At 43.9% G+C, this 18,815-nt stretch overlaps 1 protein-coding gene and 1 pseudogene across 1 annotated transcript; one reads left to right on the top strand and one right to left on the bottom strand.

Annotated features, from left to right (window-relative positions):
• Positions 1–1,611: 1,611 nt before the first annotated feature.
• On the bottom strand, positions 1,612–3,337 carry LOC122735463 (14-3-3 protein epsilon). Its single transcript, XM_043977023.1, has one exon. It carries the CDS (start codon positions 3,258–3,260, stop codon positions 2,493–2,495), a length of 768 nt encoding a protein of 255 aa, XP_043832958.1. The 5' UTR covers positions 3,261–3,337; the 3' UTR covers positions 1,612–2,492.
• A 7,364-nt stretch (positions 3,338–10,701) lies between these two features.
• On the top strand, positions 10,702–11,681 carry LOC122736398 (annotated as a pseudogene).
• The last annotated feature ends 7,134 nt before the right edge of the window (positions 11,682–18,815 follow it).

Genomic DNA, 18,815 nt, shown 5'->3' with positions numbered 1-18,815 from the left:
GGGTGTCTTATGTCTGGGCCTGGATTTGGGCTTGGGACCTCCTGGGTCCAGGGTTGGTGTTTTGTCCACTGTGCCACCTAACTAATCCATGATGACATCATTAAAATGGGGTTGCAGGAGGGATAAACTGGGAGAGGGAGAAGGGGAGAGATGATCTGAGGAGAGGTAGTTCACATGAAGGAAACAAGAAAAGAGCTTATGGAGGAGAATAGAAGAGGGGGGAGGAATTTCGGAGTGAGTGAACCTTAATATCATCAGAATTGGCTCAAAGAAGGACTAACATACATACTCAAGTAGGTATAGTAATATATTTTTTCCCTGAGGGAGGGGAGGGAGAAAAGGGGGGGGGAGAAGGGAAGGAGAAAAGGGAAGATTGGTGGAGAGAGCAGTAAAAAGCAAAACACTTTCAAGGAAGATGAAGATGTTCTGCATTACTGCACCAGTATGACATATTGAATTGCTTGATCTCATAGGGAGGGTTGAGGAGAGAAGGAGGAAGAAAAATTTAGAACACAGAATTAGCTCAGGGACCCTGATCTTACTGGAGTAGGCTCATGGGTAGAATAGATTTCATACATAATTGGTAGGAGTAATCTATTTAACACTGCAGGAAAGTAGGAGGGGAAGAGGATAAGGAAGGAAGGGTGAAAAAAGGGAGTGCAGAGTGAAGGAGAGGATAGTCAGAAGTAAAACGCTTTTGAGGAGGAATAGGTAAAAAGAAGATAGAATAAATGTCATGGGAAGGGAGTGGGATGGAGGGAAATAGTTATGATGATTGATTATATTGGTAAAACGTATGGTACTTATGCTGGGTTTTTAGGAAGAAAATTCTCTGTCAAGCTTAAGGTACTATATACAGGTTATAATGAACAGGATACTAACAGAAAAGCCTGGAAAGACCTACATGAACTGAAGCAGAGTGAATGTACTACAAAATAACAGCAATAGTGAGGGATGATCTGCTGGGAAGCATATGGTTATTTTCAGCAAGGCAATGATCCAATATAACCCTGAAGGACTTATGAAGATTGCAGCCCATCTGCAGAGAAAGAACTGATAGTATCTGAAAACAGATGAAAACACATTTTTAAAATATTTTTTTTCTTTTCTTTGACAATTCCTTAATCTGAAGTTTTGGGGTTTTTTACTGTTTTCTCTCACAACTAGCTAATATGGGAATTTTTCCTGACTACTCATGTATAACTTATTTTGAATTCCTTGAGTTCTTGTGGGTAGGGGGTGGGAATGGAGCGGGGAAGAGAAATTGGAAAACAAAGGTGTTTTTTTTTAATTGATGTTAAAATTTTGTTTTTACATATATTTTGGAAAATAAAATCCTTTCAAAAAATAATTGGGAAAACTATCAGCATAATTAACCACATCAGTGGCAAAAGCAATAGAAATCATATGATTATCTCAGTAGGTGCAGAAAAGGCCTTTGCCACAATACAGCACCCATTCCTATTAAAAACACTCACTAGAGAGCCAGCTTGTGAAGGGCTTTCAATACCAATCAAAGGCATATATTTTCACCTAGAAGTAATAGGGAGCCACTATAATTTTGAGACTAAGGGAGTGACTCCTGAAGACATGTGCTTTTTTGTTTTTTTGTTTTTTTTTTAATTTAGGTTTGTTTTATTTAAGTTTAATGTTAATTCCATGCTGTGTTTCAGTAAGAACAATACAGATTCTGTATCTGTGGCTCCAGTCAGATATCCAGTAGTACAAATTAGCTTCAAGTTACACATACTGAACGAAAGAGGTTGAGCGAGCGAAGGAGGGCAGGGAGTAAAGGGGAAGAAGGGGAAAAGGGAAGGAGAAAACCCAAAGAATTGAACACGCATGCAGGCTTTTCAATACCACCTTCAATGCTAACCTGCTGTGAGGGAAGGTCAAAGTCGGCAAGAATGAGCAGCCACGGATTGTTGGGCTGTTACCAGCACCATTTCAGCACAGTTTGGAAACACTTTTTACAGCAAAACCACTACAATAAACGTTCCAACGCAACCTGTAACTTCAAGCTAAACACCCAATTAATTTTAAACATTGGTATAAAATTCGGTTTAAACAATTATAAAAAGGAAAAATGCCACCACATGCGCCCTACAGTGCGATAAACCTCTCTCCTAGACTCTCGCTTCACCTAGAAGTCTAATGGCATTCCAATGTAATATCCATGTCTAATGGTTATCTTGCCACATCTAGCACGGAGACAATACAGTAATGCTGAAAAAGCCTCTATGCAGTCCTGTTAGTGTCTTAAAGAACCTAAAAGCTGGGACCAGTAAAATCCACAGAAATTCACTCTTGCCTTTAAGAACTTTGAAAAGTGTTTTTTAAAAAAAACCAACAGGGCAGGAACCTAAATTCTGAGACCAAATGTAAAAGTCAGATTTGGTGGTTCTCAGTGACAATGGGAAATTTTCAGGGGGAGGGATGGGGAGGAATGGGGTGGTCAGAGATGGATTCTCTTGTTGGCTTTGATGTCTTTCTCACTGGTTTTCATCTTCCACATCCTGCAGCGCTTCTTTATTCTGTTCTTCACCATCACCCTGCATATCTGAAGTCCATAGTGTCAGGTTATCACGTAACAACTGCATGATAAGTGTCGAGTCCTTATAGCTTTCTTCACTCAGCGTATCCAGTTCTGCAATTGCATCATCAAAAGCTGCTTTTGCCAACCTGCAGGCACGGTCAGGGGAATTAAGAATTTCATAGTAGAATACGGAAAAGTTGAGAGCAAGCCCTAAACGGATGGGGTGCGTTGGAGGAAGTTCTGTCATTGCGATATCGCTAGCAGCTTTATAAGCCACCAAGCTATTCTCTGCAGCCTCCTTCCTGTCATTTCCTGTGGCAAATTCAGCCAGATACCTGTGGTAGTCCCCTTTCATTTTATAATAGAAAACCTTGGACTCGCCAGTGTTTGCTGCTGGAATGAGGTGTTTGTCCAGTACGTCCAGAATGTCACAACAGATTAATTTTAGTTCAGTCTCAACCATTTGCCGATATTCCCGAATCATTTTTAGCTTGTCTTCTCCTCCCTTGTTTTCTTCTTTCTGTTCAATGCTGCTGATTATCCGCCAGGATGCTCTTCTGGCTCCAATCACATTTTTATATGCAACTGACAGTAGGTTTCTTTCTTCAACTGTCAACTCCACATCCATTCCTGCTACTTTCTTCATTGACTCCACCATTTCGTCGTATCGCTCGGCCTGCTCGGCCAGTTTCGCCTGGTACACCAGATCCTCTCGATCGTCCATAGCGGCGGCGGCTCCGGCAGGGTCTGCGCGACGGTTGGCAGCGGATGGCGCCTCCGACTCTCTTGTCAGCCTCTCGCTCGGCGTCCGGAAGACATGTGCTTTTGAACATATTACTTTGGCAACTATCTCTGTGGAGTGGGGAGAGACCTGAGGTAGAGAGAAAAAATAAGAGAATGGAGCAGTAGTCCAGTCAAGATATGATGAGGGCCTGAACTAAGCAAGAACTGTTGGGGAGTTAGGACTGACAGAGTCTGATGGCATTGCTGAGATATGGTGGTAACTGAATGGGCATGTGGTAGAAGGTGAGGATGACAGCAGCCACAAACCTAGGTCGGGGGTGGGGGGGTGGGGATGGGTCTAAAGGAGCTGTGGTGTCATCTGTAGGAATAGGAGAGTCTGGAGAAGGGATTTGGGGGGGGGGGGGTAATCAAGAGCTCTGTTTAAGTTTGAGAGGCCTGGGATTGATTCATTTGGATGTGGAAATCATCCTCCAAGAGATCATCAGGCCCATGAGAGCCAATGGCACCAACCCTCTGTGTAACATTTCATGAGGTAAATAATATGACTAATATTTTTTAAGAGCAACGTCTATCCTAGTCTCTTTACATACCTTCTTACCTATGTGCCTTTTCTTTAGCTGTTTCCTCTATCAGGAATGTCTCTCTCCCTCCTTCACCTGTTGGATTCCTACCTGTCATTTAGTAATCAGGGCAAATACCATCTTCTCTGTGAATCCTTCCCTGATCTGTAATTTCTACTCCCCCACTTGGAATTCACCTAGCATTTTGTTTGGCAAATCTAATGTCTCACGGAATATCACATTTTGCAGTTGCTTGTGATTGTGATTCATCCTTCATTAGGCTGTAAGCTCTATGAAGGTAGAGATTGTGTTTGATCTAAATTTCTATCTCTCTCAGTACCTAGGACAATGGCTTGTACACAGTCTCTACTTGATAAGTGTTTGCAATGAATTAAAGAATACCTCCTTTATGTCTATACTGCTCAAGATGCTCTTGACAACATTTACCCAGGAACCTTAGACAACTCATTAATACAATGGATTTTGTATTCATCTAGCATACATTCTCTGAATACCAAAAGTATGTAGTAAGATGGAAGGTTGTACCAAAAAAGAAATTGATATTTGCCCCAAACCAAGAATTACAAAGAGTCATGTATAATTGCCAATGATGATCTTCAATAAATCATCTGATTTATCATATAGCAAATTACTTTTCCTGGTATTCCATTTCCCATGTAAATGATGTACTGAGTTATACACCTCTCAGTCCTTTCTCAGGATTCTTGAATACATAGGCATTCACATCGTTTGCTGGGACATCCCTGACTAGCAGATAGGCTGTGGTGTCTGGGATCCCCTGCCCAGCCTAATTACTCCAGTAACTCTGTAGGCAGAGGACCCTCTAAAGGGTGATGGCCCTTAAGATTTTTGAGCTTCTTGTTGGGTTAAAACTAGAGCTCTTAGCAAAGAAGAAGGTGTAACAAATCTCTGCTGAATTCCTGGAATAAAATAAGAGATTTATTAATTGCATAAAATACACCTTATTGTTTATCTAAAAGTATTCAAGCCGTATCTTAATTTATTTATACTTTTCTGCTCTTTTCCCCATTTTCTCCACTAGATCATTTTAGCAATGAAGTAATTGAGATATGAGCTCAGGAAGATGAGCCTTCAGGGCCGGAGCTCCATCCACTGAGCAACCTAGACTAGAATCCTATGGATATTGAAGTGGAAGGTGGGATTAAATAGAGCAGCCCGGTTAGAATTTTCTCTTCAAGCAGGGAAGAAACCTTGAAGAGAGTACTCTAAAGATGGAGGATTCCTTATGTTCCTGGCTCAGAATGGGGCCATCTCAGACATGGAAGTTTTCTTGCTAATGTTAAGCAACTAAATGCATCCTTTATTTTCATTTTTGTTTTCTGTGGGTTCAAAAAAGGCTCTTCTCTATCGGAGACCCAATTCCTGATGTCAGTGGAATTCTACACATGAGGGGTATTTTGAAGTCCCCAGAGGAAATTTTAGGTGGGAAGACAATGAGATAGAAATGTCCTCTCCAGACCAACAGCTGTGGTTTACAATTGCTTTGTGAGAGTAAGGTGGCCCAGTGGTTAGAGGGCTGGCCCTCTAACCCCCAGACACTTACTCCTTGTATGACCCTTGGCAAGTACTGCCTTCATGCTCATTCCTTCAAAAAATATTTGCGTTTGATTGCACAAGCAAATTGAGGGGGCTTGGGACTTCCCTAGGTAGATTGGAAATGGAAGGGAACATTCATGGAAAACTCCCTGGAGGAGGTAGCTTGGAGATAGGATGAGTAAATGTCCATGTAAAGAAATCTCAGAACCCGGAAACAGATCTGGGAGGTAGAGGAAATGATGGGGAGGTCCTAAGAGTGTCCCTTGGGGATAGGGGCTGTTGTGCACATCTTTCTGATCACCCTCTGCTCCCACACCTTGACCTTCACTAAGTCATGAAGGGTCTTTTGTGACAGTGTCCATGACCCAACTTCTGGGGCTCTATGATGCAGAGTGGGAATTCTGGCTAGGGTCAGGCTCTCTGCCTGCCTGAGCTGTTTCTGTTGAGACTGACCTCTGGAGAAGATGGAACTCTGTTCCCTCCTCCTGAGGAACCTTGAGATGACATTGAGTAGGATAGAATCCCTACTGGATTCAGTGCTGAGAGAATTTGGGATTGACCCTCACTTCTATATCCTGGGCTGCTTGTTGCTCCTTTTGCTGCTGTGCTGTGTCAAGGAGCCTGACCATCCACCCCAATTCCAGAGGAAGAAGACATGCCCTAGGGTAAGGGGAACAGTCTGATTTACTATAGACATGCTCCCTCCCCCTACCTTTCCATTTCCCTCCCTCTTCTTTCCTGACAACTGATCCTTCTTAGTTTCCCCTTTGTTCTAAGCCATTCTACCTCCCAGAACACTTTTTTCTCCTGGTCACACAAGCATTCTAGAGGAACCAGTGCTCAATGAAGGGGACACAGAAGGGGGTGTTGCTTTGTTGTGGTGGTTCATCCATTTGGAGTAATCTCTGACTCTTGTGACCCCATGGCAGGTTTTCTTGCCAAAGATCCTGGAGTGGTTTGCCATTTTCTCCTCTAGTTCAGGTTCCCTGTGAGGACACTGAGGCAAACAAGGCCTCAGCAGAGTTGTGAGGTTAGGAAGATGAATCTTCAGGCAGTGCTGCTGCATTTTCTGAGCCCCCTAAACTAGAGACGTACATGTAGTAGAGTTAAAGGACATAGAAAATAGGACTTCCTAATTATACTTGTCTTTCTTGAGGGAGAAGAAGCGTTGAAGAGAATACTCTAAAGATGGAAGATTCCTTACATTCCTGGCTTAGAAGAGGGGCAATCTCAGACATGGGAGTTTTCTTGCTAATGTTTACCAACCAACTGCATCCTTTATTTTCATTTTTGTTTTCTGTGGGTTCAAAAAAGGCTCTTCTCTATTGGAGACTGTTCAGGGCTAAAATTCTAGCTAGTCTGTCTAAAATATCTAATGAGTGGTCGCCAATAAATTATAAGCTTTAGCAAGAGTTAGACTTTTAAGCGTTTATTAAGGAAAACAAGAATTTGGTAAAGAGAGAGAGAAAGGCCTAGATTCCTATCTATTAAAGGGAGAGCACATTTCTAGCTCCGCTCTCCACCAGAGTCCAAAGGAAAGAGCGTGAGACTAAGCGTCAGTCTCTTCCTTCCTCCTCCCACTAGCCCGTGTCACTTCCTGACGCCAAAGAAAAGACTCCTGGTCTTGCCCTCAAAGACCTTCGCTTCATGGGTGGAACTCTTCTACAGTAAATCTCCAGCAGGTGGCGTTATTCCAATCGTTACAAGACCCAATTCCTGATGTCGGTGGAGTTCTAGACATGAGGGGTATTCTGAGGTCCCCAGAAGAAATTTTAGGTGGGAAGACAATGAGACAGAAATGTCCTCTCCAGACCAACAGCTGTGGTTTACAATTGCTTTGTGAGAGTAAGGTGGCCCAGTGGTTAGAGGGCTGGCCCTCTAACCCCCAGACACTTACTCCTTGTATGACCCTTGGCAAGTACTGCCTTCATGCTCATTCCTTCAAAAAATATTTGCGTTTGATTGCACAAGCAAATTGAGGGGGCTTGGGACTTCCCTAGGTAGATTGGAAATGGAAGGGAACATTCATGGAAAACTCCCTGGAGGAGGTAGCTTGGAGATAGGATGAGTAAATGTCCATGTAAAGAAATCTCAGAACCCGGAAACAGATCTGGGAGGTAGAGGAAATGATGGGGAGGTCCTAAGAGTGTCCCTTGGGGATAGGGGCTGTTGTGCACATCTTTCTGATCACCCTCTGCTCCCACACCTTGACCTTCACTAAGTCATGAAGGGTCTTTTGTGACAGTGTCCATGACCCAACTTCTGGGGCTCTATGATGCAGAGTGGGAATTCTGGCTAGGGTCAGGCTCTCTGCCTGCCTGAGCTGTTTCTGTTGAGACTGACCTCTGGAGAAGATGGAACTCTGTTCCCTCCTCCTGAGGAACCTTGAGATGACATTGAGTAGGATAGAATCCCTACTGGATTCAGTGCTGAGAGAATTTGGGATTGACCCTCACTTCTATATCCTGGGCTGCTTGTTGCTCCTTTTGCTGCTGTGCTGTGTCAAGGAGCCTGACCATCCACCCCAATTCCAGAGGAAGAAGACATGCCCTAGGGTAAGGGGAACAGTCTGATTTACTATAGACATGCTCCCTCCCCCTACCTTTCCATTTCCCTCCCTCTTCTTTCCTGACAACTGATCCTTCTTAGTTTCCCCTTTGTTCTAAGCCATTCTACCTCCCAGAACACTTTTTTCTCCTGGTCACACAAGCATTCTAGAGGAACCAGTGCTCAATGAAGGGGACACAGAAGGGGGTGTTGCTTTGTTGTGGTGGTTCATCCATTTGGAGTAATCTCTGACTCTTGTGACCCCATGGCAGGTTTTCTTGCCAAAGATCCTGGAGTGGTTTGCCATTTTCTCCTCTAGTTCAGGTTCCCTGTGAGGACACTGAGGCAAAAAAGGCCTCAGCAGAGTTGTGAGGTTAGGAAGATGAGTCTTCAGGCAGTGCTGCTGCATTTTCTGAGCCTCCTAAACTAGAGACGTACATGTAGTAGAGTTAAAGGACATAGAAAATAGGACTTCCTAATTATACTTGTCTTTCTTGAGGGAGAAGAAAGCTTGAATACTGTACTCTAAAGATGGGAGATTACTTAGGCTCCTGGGTTAGAAGTAGCTGTCTGAGACAGGGGAGGTTTTTTTTTTTGCTAATGTTTACCAACCACTTTATCCTTTATATTGTTTTGTGTTTTCTGTGGGGTTGAAGAAAGGCTCTACTCTACTGGAGACCCAATTCCTGATGTCAGTGGTGACCTAGACATGAGGAGTATTCTGAAGTCCCCAGAGGAAATTTTAGGTGGGAAGGCAATGAGAGAAATGGCCTCTCCAGACCAACAGCAGTGGTTTACAATTGCTTTGTGATAGTAAGGTGGCCCAGTGGTTAGAAGGCTGGCCCTGAAGTCAAGAGAACTTGTATTTAATTCAGCCCCACACACTTACTCCTTGTATGACCTTTGGCAAGTTGTTGCCTTCATGCTTTCCCTCAAAAGTATTTGTGTTTGATTACATGAGAACATTGAGGGGGCTTGGGACTTCCCTGGCTAGATTGCAAACAACATTCATGGAAAACTCCCTGCAGGAAGTAGCTTGGGGGTAGGATGAGTAAATGTCCATGTAAAGAAGTCTCAGAGGCCAGAAACAGAGTTGTGTGGCATTTAAAATCTAATGTGTGTGGGGCAGCCAGGTGGGGTAGCAGTTAAAGCATCGGCCTTGTATTTAGGATGACCTGAGTTCAAATCGGCCTCAGACACTTGATGCTTACTAGCTGTGTGACCCTGGGCAAGTCACTTAACCCTCATTGCCGAACACAAAAAAATAAATAAATTTTTTTTAAAATCTAATGTGTGGTAGCCATAAGGGGAATTTTTCATGCCTCAATTAATTCTTTGTATTCATTGTTACTGGAAATCTGAAAAGAGAAGACAGGCCTTTGGCCTTCAGAAGCTCTGCCTTTTTTCTGATAAGGGATACCTTGATTTGGAAGTAAAATAATTTTACAGGCACCATAATCCCATATGCCTGAGGCTGAGAACCTTCTTTCTTTGGGGGGAATAACTATGAATTTGCTTATTGCTTATCAATATATTATTTAATCAATATTAATTAACGATTCATAAATTTAATAATATATTCATGTGAAATTATTTTAGTCATTGATAGTCATCTACAATATTTATTTAATTTTATCATTTAACAGTGTATTGATGTCTTTTGGTTTTGCATTTCCTAGCATACTACTCCCCTGACTCCTCCCTAGTGAACCTTCTCTTGTAACAAAAATTAAAACACACACATGCATACACACACACACACAGAATATCATGAAAACAAAATGTGTCTGATAGCATATGCAACATTCTAAAACCTTGGTCTTCTGCCTCTACCATCTTTTCATCTCTTCCTCCCAGCCCAAATTTGATCATTATATTAGTTCAACATTGTTTTGTTTTATTATTGAATTCTAACTGATGAAGAGGAAGCAAATTAAAGAAAACAAAGCATGAAGAAATGCAGGTCACTATAATTTTCTTTGAGCGATAAAAAAATAGAAAATATTCTTTAAGAACTTTTTCCAATAAAGTCAGAGAACAACCATAGAACTGTTGAAGTAAGTACAAAAAATAATAAATGAGTTGTAAAAGAAGAAAGAGACCTAGAGAGGGGAAGAGAAACACCAAAGACAAAGACAATCTCAAGGAAGCAGAGAAAAGAACTCTATCTCTATCTTGGGGTCTTTGAGGAGATTCATGCTAAAAACTTTTAAAACCTTTTAAAAGTACACATAGAGTAACAAGAGAGAAGATTTCCTCTTGGTATTTGCTCTGAAATAGATGTGATCATTGCTGTAGAAATGGCATGGATGTGGTGGGTGGTCCTTGGACAGCGGGACACCCATTGCTGGTATTCTTCAGGAATGAAATTCAACTAAGGGTTTGATGCAAACCATGGAGAAGAAGTTCTCCACCCCTGCTATAGGGACAAGCAGGAAGTCGATTTCCATCTTGTTCCAGACATGGATATGGCTGAAGACTAATATGGCTGTTGGTCTTGTAAAGGATAGGCTAGAGAGGGGGAAGATGGCGGCGGGGGCGAGGTGAGGTGTTGGCAGGAGCTAGGGGCTTGGGCTAGGAGGGAAGGAAGGGGGGGCAGCCGGAGATGGCTCGCGCCTGCGGCGGGTGAAAATAACACTCGCGCCGCAGGTGTGGCGGCCGCAGCGGGAGCGGCGAGAGCGGGAGAGGAGGAGGGCCCAGGGCAGCGGTGGCTGACTGGCCCCGAGTTTCGCGAGCATGACCTGGCTGCATGCGCTGGTGTGGCGCGTGCTGCACGCGCTGCTCTGCTTCCACAGCATGCTCGCGTCCTAGCTCCGTGTCCGCTTAGGCACCTGGAACTGGATCTGGTGGCGATGGCGCCGCGTCGTCTCCTCCGTGGTCCTAACGCCGCTTGGCTTTACCCTCCGCAAGCCCCCGGCAGCAGGTAGGAACCACCACCACCACACTACCATCATTACTACCACCACCATCCCCACGGCCGCGGAGCAACTGGCGGGGCCTCTGCCGCCACCCACCCCCGGCTCCGCAGGCGCTCGGACGGCAAGTCGCTGGAGAAGTTGCCGGTGCACATGGGCTTAGTGGTCACAGAGGAGGAGGAGCCCAGCTTCTCGGACATTGCAAGCCTCGTGCTGTGGTGCATGGCGGTGGGCATCTCGTATATCAGCGTCTATGACCACCAAGGTATTTTCAAAAGAAATAATTCAAGACTGACGGATGAAATTTTAAAACAGCAACAAGAACTCCTGGGCCTAGATTTTGTCCCAAATACTCACCAGAGTTTGTGAATAGTTATGACAAAGAAGATCAAATTTTAAATTGCCAATCATCAGTGAAGGTGCTGTCTCCAGAAGATGGAAAAGAAGATATTGTGAGAGCTGCTCGAGACTTTTGCCAGTTAGTAGCTCAGCAGCAAAAGACATCCACAGACATGGATGTGAATGTTTTAGACAATGTACTTAGTTTGAATGGTTTCCTTGACCCAGATTTCATATTGAAGTTTGGTCCCGTGGACAGCACATTAGGATATCTTCCCTGGCACAGTAGGTTGACTGAGATTATCTCTTTGCCTTCACACCTAAACATCAGATATGAGGACTTTTTCTCTGCCCTCCATCGGTATGCAGCCTGTGAGCAGCGCTTGGGAAAGTAATCATTGATTGCACTGCTTGAATTCAAGCTTTTGGAGGAAAGGACCCAAGGGATTCTGATGTTTACAAGCACCTGCGATCAATTCTGTATACACCCACTTCACAATCCTCCTCATAATTTATCGACAAACTCAAAAAAGTGTATGTCTTGAGAGCGAGTGTGTGTGTATGTGTGTGTGTGTGCATGCGATTGTGAGTATGAAAGTAAATTTATAAATGGGAAGTATTGAAGAAGGAACTATATAGACCTGCAGCTTTGAGAAAATAACACTATCCAAGTCTGAAATGTAGGATTCTCAAAGGCTTCAGCCTCACTCTTCCCTATTTTTGTGGGGAGGGCAGAGGAGGGATGATTGAAGCTGTTTGGTTATTGTTTGGGGACTTTGAGAGAGGGGAGGGGAGAAGGCAGGGTTTAGTGTTTTTTTCCTAGTGACCAAAATTTTAAGTTTTAAGAATAATGTATTGACTCTCTCTATTAAGTGGAAGCATTCTAAATATGAGAACTCTCCAGCCTGACAGTTTGGCGTGTTGCTCACATGTTAAAAGCATGCACCTTTGGAGCTAAGAGGAAATTTCACTTGTCATCAGATGTCCATACATTCCTGTCCCTTACCACATCATGAACCAGCTGGGTCACTTTAGAGCCCTTGACCTGGTGTGCTTGTTTATGGTATGGATTGTGAAGGTCAGGGACAAATGTGTTTTGCTACTTTGGAAACGAAAAGTTGAAAAATTCCTAAGATGTTTTCCAAAAGGAAATGGTTGTCCAGCAGTAGTTTGAGAAATGAAGCGATAGCAAGTTCCTTGAGACTAGAAAAAGCAGCTTTGGTCTCTTGTTGGGGGAGGGGCAGTTTGTTTTTAAGCAGCCACCGGTACCAGTGTTTATATTAGACCTAAAGTGTCTAACTGTCCATTTATGAATAGCAAGTGAGGGAAGTTAGCAATGGCAGCTGGTTATCTCCTCCAGAAGCGATCCAACACCTTCAGAATTCTTCCCTCCTTGGAATAGCATTAAGTTCTTATGAATGGAGTTATAAATAGAGTTTTCATATGACATTCATTGGAATTTTAAAATTTATTACTATTTTTTTAAGGATTGAAGCCTCTGCAGGGAGTTAAATATTACCAAAGTCTACAAAAAGATTGGGCTTAGGTTTTTGTTTCCTTTCTTGAGAGAGAAAAAAAACACTGGTTTCATTTTATTTTGAAATCTATGAATATCCATTTTTTAGGCATTTAATCATTGCGTCTTCCCTCACTCCTGCTCTTAAATTAGGCATAAGTCACTGTTTGAATTTGCTATGTTAGTTTTGGGGAGAACCTGTCTACTAATGTACAATATTTGCATTGGAATTGTGCATTTGGAATTGGGTCATTATTTACAATTTAGGTTTCAGAAGCCTGTAAAGTAGTAGTTGAAGACTGAATTCAGAGAGCACGGTCTGTTAATGTCCATCAGGTTCTGAAGCTATGAAGAATAAATGTATTTCAGTAATGGGTAATAAATCCCCATATATGATTTTGAAAATGCACTTGAAATAAAATCCATTGAAAACTGAAAGAAAAAAAAAGGATAAGCTAAGGAAAGAATAGAACCATGGGAAAATATGTTCTGAATCACTAATTTTAATAGGAATACACCCAAGATTAAACACCCAGGATTCCATCTTATATCAAAAAAATTGCAAAGGTAAAAAAAATGGGAAGTTAATGTTGAAAGGATTGTGAGAAGACAAGGCATGTTATTTCACTGTTGGTGGAACTCTGACTTCAGCCAAGGGAATAAGATATTATTTTTGAATTAGACCATAGAAGTATCTCATCTTTCTATACCCTTTGGCCCAGTGGTCCTACTATTACTGGGCACATACCTACTCCTTACCACTACTCATTTCCCTCACCCAGAAAAGACCCTGGGATCATAGATTTAGTGATGGAGAAGGGCTGGACCAACAAGTACATGAATGTAATGGAATATTATCACACAGTAATTGGGGATGTAAAGAATTGAGAGAAACATGGGAAGATCCACAGGAACTCATGATGCAAGAAAACATTATAAGCCAGGATCCCCAAAAGGATGTACAACTTGGAGTGACTGAGAAACTGGAGAAGGTCCCATAGCACAGACCAGACAAATCATGCCTTCTGGCTCATTACACAGAGGCAGAGGGCTACTAGGGCAGTCAAGTGGGGTCACTAAAGTGGATGTTTTTGCTTTTCTTTATCGTTATATGCCTCAGTGGGCAGTGGGGGGGGGGAATCCAAATGACTGTGAATGAAACATTGTGTTTCTAGAAGGAGTGGTAGGCTGGGAGACTGAACAGGACACAATTACAATGATCCAGGCAGGAAGTGATGAGAAGGGGGGACACATTATGAAAGGTGAGATAGAGGAGAGATGGTTGTGATGAGGGGGTCTTGGGAGACAAAAAGCTTTGGCATAAATGATAGTTGAGAAAGTTATTTCCCTTTCCTGGATCTCTATTTCCTCATCTGTAAAATGAGGGGAGTGGATTAGTTGACCTTGAAGGTCCCTTCCATTTCTAATTCCCATTAGCCCAGGGGTTTTTCTGGGGAGGGTGGGGGAAGAGTGGAATCTGCATTGATCACACACACACACACACACACACACACACACAACACTCCTCACCTTACACCTAGGAAGTTTCCTCAATTTGTTTGTTGTTTCCTGAGGCTCAATCAGGTCCCCTGAGGATATTTGCAAACGTTTATTTGAAGCGTGGTCCAGGTGTGCATGTTCTATGATAACAACTCCTAGCATTTATAGAGTGCTTTAAGAGTTGCAAAATGCTTTTTACTTATACCTGCGGATATCTCTGAAAGTAAACAGACTTATCAGGGAAGTCACCACTGGCAGGCATTTATAATTACTTAGGTGCTAGTTAGAAGAAGCTGTTAGTGATTGGATGGCCCAGGGGTCAAACAAGGGATTCCCTTAACGCATCTCTCTAGCCCAGCCTCCTTGGTGCTGAGTCCAATTCCTTTCCATGCACAGGAGGCTCTAAATAGAATCTAGCTGGGAGACTGGGTCCTTTGGGGACAGGTTTTGGTTCCAGATAAAATTTCTCTAATTTCTCAGACATATCAGACATCTAACCCTTTCCTCATTTTTGTCTTTCAGCATAATAGTGCAGGGAAGAGTGAATCTGCAGAGAGAGGTAAGAGAGGACTTCTTTGGGATTGGGTCCCCAAACCTTGTGCTCTATCCCCTTGAGGGCCCATCCCCATCCTCATTCCTATACCCAGCTCAGCCCTCACGCCCAGGTCCACTCCATCCTATCTAGCCCATTCCCAACCCATTTCCATCCCCATTCCCTTCCCCAGCCTTATCCTCATCCCCAACTCAAACTTCCTTCCCATCTCCATTCACAGTCAAGGATTCTGAGAGCTGGAATGGATATCAGAAGTTACCTATTTCAGTGCAGTTTATCTGCCCTGTGTTCCAGGTTCTGTCCTCTCAGATGAAACAAATGCTGAAATACTCCTTTCACAGGAAAGTGCTTAAGACAAGACAGTTATTGTGTCCCCTGAAAATATACCCTCTTCTAGACTGGGTCAGTCATTCGAGAAAAATTTCTTAAATGCTTATTAAATGTCAGGCCCTATGTTAAGCACTGGTATTACAAAGAAAGGAAAGAGTCTATATTTTCAAGAAATACAGGGAATGATGGGGGATGTCCCGGGGAGAACAATATAGAGGAAAAACTATGTACAAATAAGATATATGGAAGATAAATTGGAAGTAATCTCAAAGGGAAAGCACTGAAAATCCCCCACAGAGCATGATCTTGAGGCTATTGCTTGGCATATTATCAATGACCCTCCGAAAATGTGGGCACCTAGAACTGAATACCATATTGCTATAGTACAAATGGACAAAATCACCTACTAGTTTCTGGACAAAATGACTAAGTTCTGGAATTTCTTATCTATTTCCTTTCTTTGAGAGCCAGATCATAATACCAGGAAGACAATTTCCCTTCTATTTCTCCATCTGTTGATCTTCACCTGAATGCCTTCCACCATGTTTCCCAACTCTGATTCCTAGGTTTCCTTACATGAGTATATCATCTTCAGTCCCTGGAGACCCTTGGCCAGCTTGTGGCTTTCAGAGAAGAAGGAAGTTCCCCAAGGAGAGGCTCATCAACAGGAAAGCCCAATTTGGGCAATATTCTGAATTGGGCAAAAACAAATAAGGACAATTTATTCTCTGCTCTTCATTTATTCTGGGAATGAAGGAAATGGAAGACAGGATAGTGACTTATTACATTGCCCTGGCCAATTTGAACTTGGTTATGAACTCAGGGATGTTAGGATGTGTTGCTTCCCAACATATCTCCTGACTCTTCATTGTCCCCCACAAATCTTGCCCACCCAGCACACAACTTAAATGATATCAAAAGCTCTTCTTCCAGCTGTAAATCTTATACTATTTTTTCTGGTTTCACAGCTTGGAGGTTTTACCAGGAAGAAATAAAGTACTCCCGGGAGTTCCAATCGATCCTGGAAAGGTAACCTATCCCTTTTCCCCAAATGCATCAGTTCTAGGTCTTTGTATTAATCATAGGGTGAGAGTATCAAAGACTTAAGACTTGATGAGAGGCCTGCATGGCGAAGGGGGGTTTATGGCATGGAGAATGGGGGTGGGAACAGGAGGGACAAAGATACCTCAAATGCCCCTTGCCTAGTTCCTGCCACCTTCTCCAGCCTTCAGCTGGTCATTCCTGTTTCCTGCAGTCACAGGGCCAAGCTCTTGGAGAACAACAGCGTCCAGCAGATGCTAAACACAAACTACTGCTGTGGAGCATGCAATTCTGTGGCTTTGGAGTCTGATCTACTCTTCAACCCTCCTCTACCTGAACTGGCCCACAGGGCCCTGCCATCAGATCTACCTCTAAATTTGCCTTCCACCTTTTCCCAGGTCCCCAGGCCATCACAGAACACAATTTCATCACTCAATCCTTCTTTCTCATCAGCTGCCAATATCTTACCAGGTCATCTTCATGCTGTTTCTCTCATGCACCCAGTGGACCTCAATTTCTCCTCACCTCATTCCCCATCTTCACCTACTACCCCTTTTCAGACCAAATCCCCTTTTGCAGTTCCAATATACCCACAATCCAGTATGATTTCCAGGACCCATATATCTAGATTGGGTCAGACCTCAGCTGTGGTCCTCACTTCTATGACATCAGACATGTCCATGGAAACCACCCCTTTGGTGGCCATGGCCCCACCATTACATCCCATGGTCTCAGAGGATCTCACCTCTAAATTGCAGGTTAATCTCCCACTGGCCCCATCCCTGATCCAAACTCCCTTGATGGCCCAAATTCCCTCCATGAATCCCAGTATCCCAGAGGCCTCCACTGCTTTATCCACCTTAGCTCTTCCACAGGGATCAGTTACCCAACGTGTTGACTGTACCTCGATATTGGATCTCCAAACAGTCAGCATCACCTCATCTTCAGCTCCCACCCCTTCTACTACTCCCACCTGTGCTGTGGTTCCCAACCCTCATGTAGCTGCCCCCAATTGGGTGGGGTCCACGCCTCCTGTGCCTCCTTCCCCTTCTATCTCTCCCAGGCCTCCTTTGGCTCCTCCCCCTTCTATTATTTCTGACTCTCTTGTGATTCCTCCCCCTCCTATTGCTTCCACCCTTTCCATTGCTCCCCCTCCCCCTCCAATTAATCCCACCTCTCCTATTATTCCTACAACATCTTTTGCTCCCACCCCTTCTGGTGCTCCCACCCTTTCTGGTTCTTCTGACTTCTACAAAGACCAAGCTTCAGCATTGGACAGATCGTTTTTAATTGACCCTGCTCGCCTACAGGCCCACTCTCAACTTTGCCATTTTCCTTATGTGACACCTACCTCCTCATTGGACTCTGATTACTCAAGGACTTACACCTCGTCTGTGGCTTCTACTCCATCCTTAGCCCCGACAGATTCATCAGCCTTCACCTCCTCAAAAGTTCCTTCAGTTGCCCCCCTCTTCTCAAGCAGCTCTGGTTTCTGCTTATTTCCAAGAACTTCAGTAGTCCCCTTAAAACTTCCTACTGCATCAAGAAAATGTGTCAACACATCCAGATTCCATACCTCACCACCACTAGCCGCCAAGGCCTGTATAGCCCAAACTTCATCTATAGACAGAGCAGACAGACATACTTTTACCTCTTCTGTGGCCTGTCATGCCTCATTGGTCACTGTGCCCTCTCTGATCTGTACCCCCACAGTGAGCTGCACTGGATCTATTAGCCACACCACTTCCCAGGCTTTTACTTCTTCCACAGTGTCCTCTCCCTCTGTGGTCCATACTTCTCTTTTAGCCTGTACCACCTCTACAACTGCCATCATGTCTGTGGCACCTACCTTCTCTCAGGCCTCTTCCACCTTCCAAGAGAAAGCCTGCTCACAGATTATGCCTCACAACACTTCAGGAGCCATGATGACCTTCCAGGAAACAAACAATTCCCAGGTCAGTAGATTTCCACTGAGCAGCACTATTCCTGCAGTCTACGACCCTCCCAGGGCCCGTAGAGGCTCTCTCACTCACTCGTCATTGCTGAAGTCCACCTCTTCACCAGTTCAGAGTGATACCCCAAGGAGAACACCTTTGGTGGTTAAAGTCACCACCAAATTGCCAGCAAGGGATAATTCCATAGAATTCTTCAACAATCCTTCCTACCTCCACCTGCCTACCCCAGCCAATCAACCCACCCTGCCTTCCCCAAACCAAGACTTAAAACCACTTCCAACCTCATGCCCAACCCCATCACCACAACCACCTCCATCCCTATCCCCAACCATTCTACCACCTTCACCCCCACCCCTACCTCTGGCCCCATACCCATCCCTACCCTCATTGCCAGCCCAGATCAGGACATTCAGCACTGAACATGAAGACACTTCAGTAAAGATCCCAGTTATCCAACTGCCCAAGTTCCAGGCCTTGGAGTGGCACCTGCTCCAGAAACATCTCCAGTCCTTATGGGGTGTGCCCCGTATTGTTGAGAAATCTTATGAAGCCTTTAAACCTCCACCACTTCAGCTGCCCCAGTTCCAAAAGTCCCCTTGCTCCCAGGGGCAGTTTTCCAGTGGGCCCCAGGAGCTACATTTCTTAACTGATGATATCAAGAAGCTACTGGAGACCCATCTCAGAAGGAGGCTTATCCAACA

Source organism: Dromiciops gliroides, chromosome 1, assembly GCF_019393635.1.
Source record: "Dromiciops gliroides isolate mDroGli1 chromosome 1, mDroGli1.pri, whole genome shotgun sequence".
NCBI lineage: Eukaryota > Metazoa > Chordata > Mammalia > Microbiotheria > Microbiotheriidae > Dromiciops > Dromiciops gliroides.
This window is presented reverse-complemented; position numbering and strand designations above follow the sequence as displayed.

What these genes read in the sequence shown, in the direction of transcription:
- LOC122735463 (XM_043977023.1), bottom strand. Translation starts at nt 3,260, where the DNA reads ATGGACGATCGAGAGGATCTGGTGTACCAGGCGAAACTGGCCGAGCAG.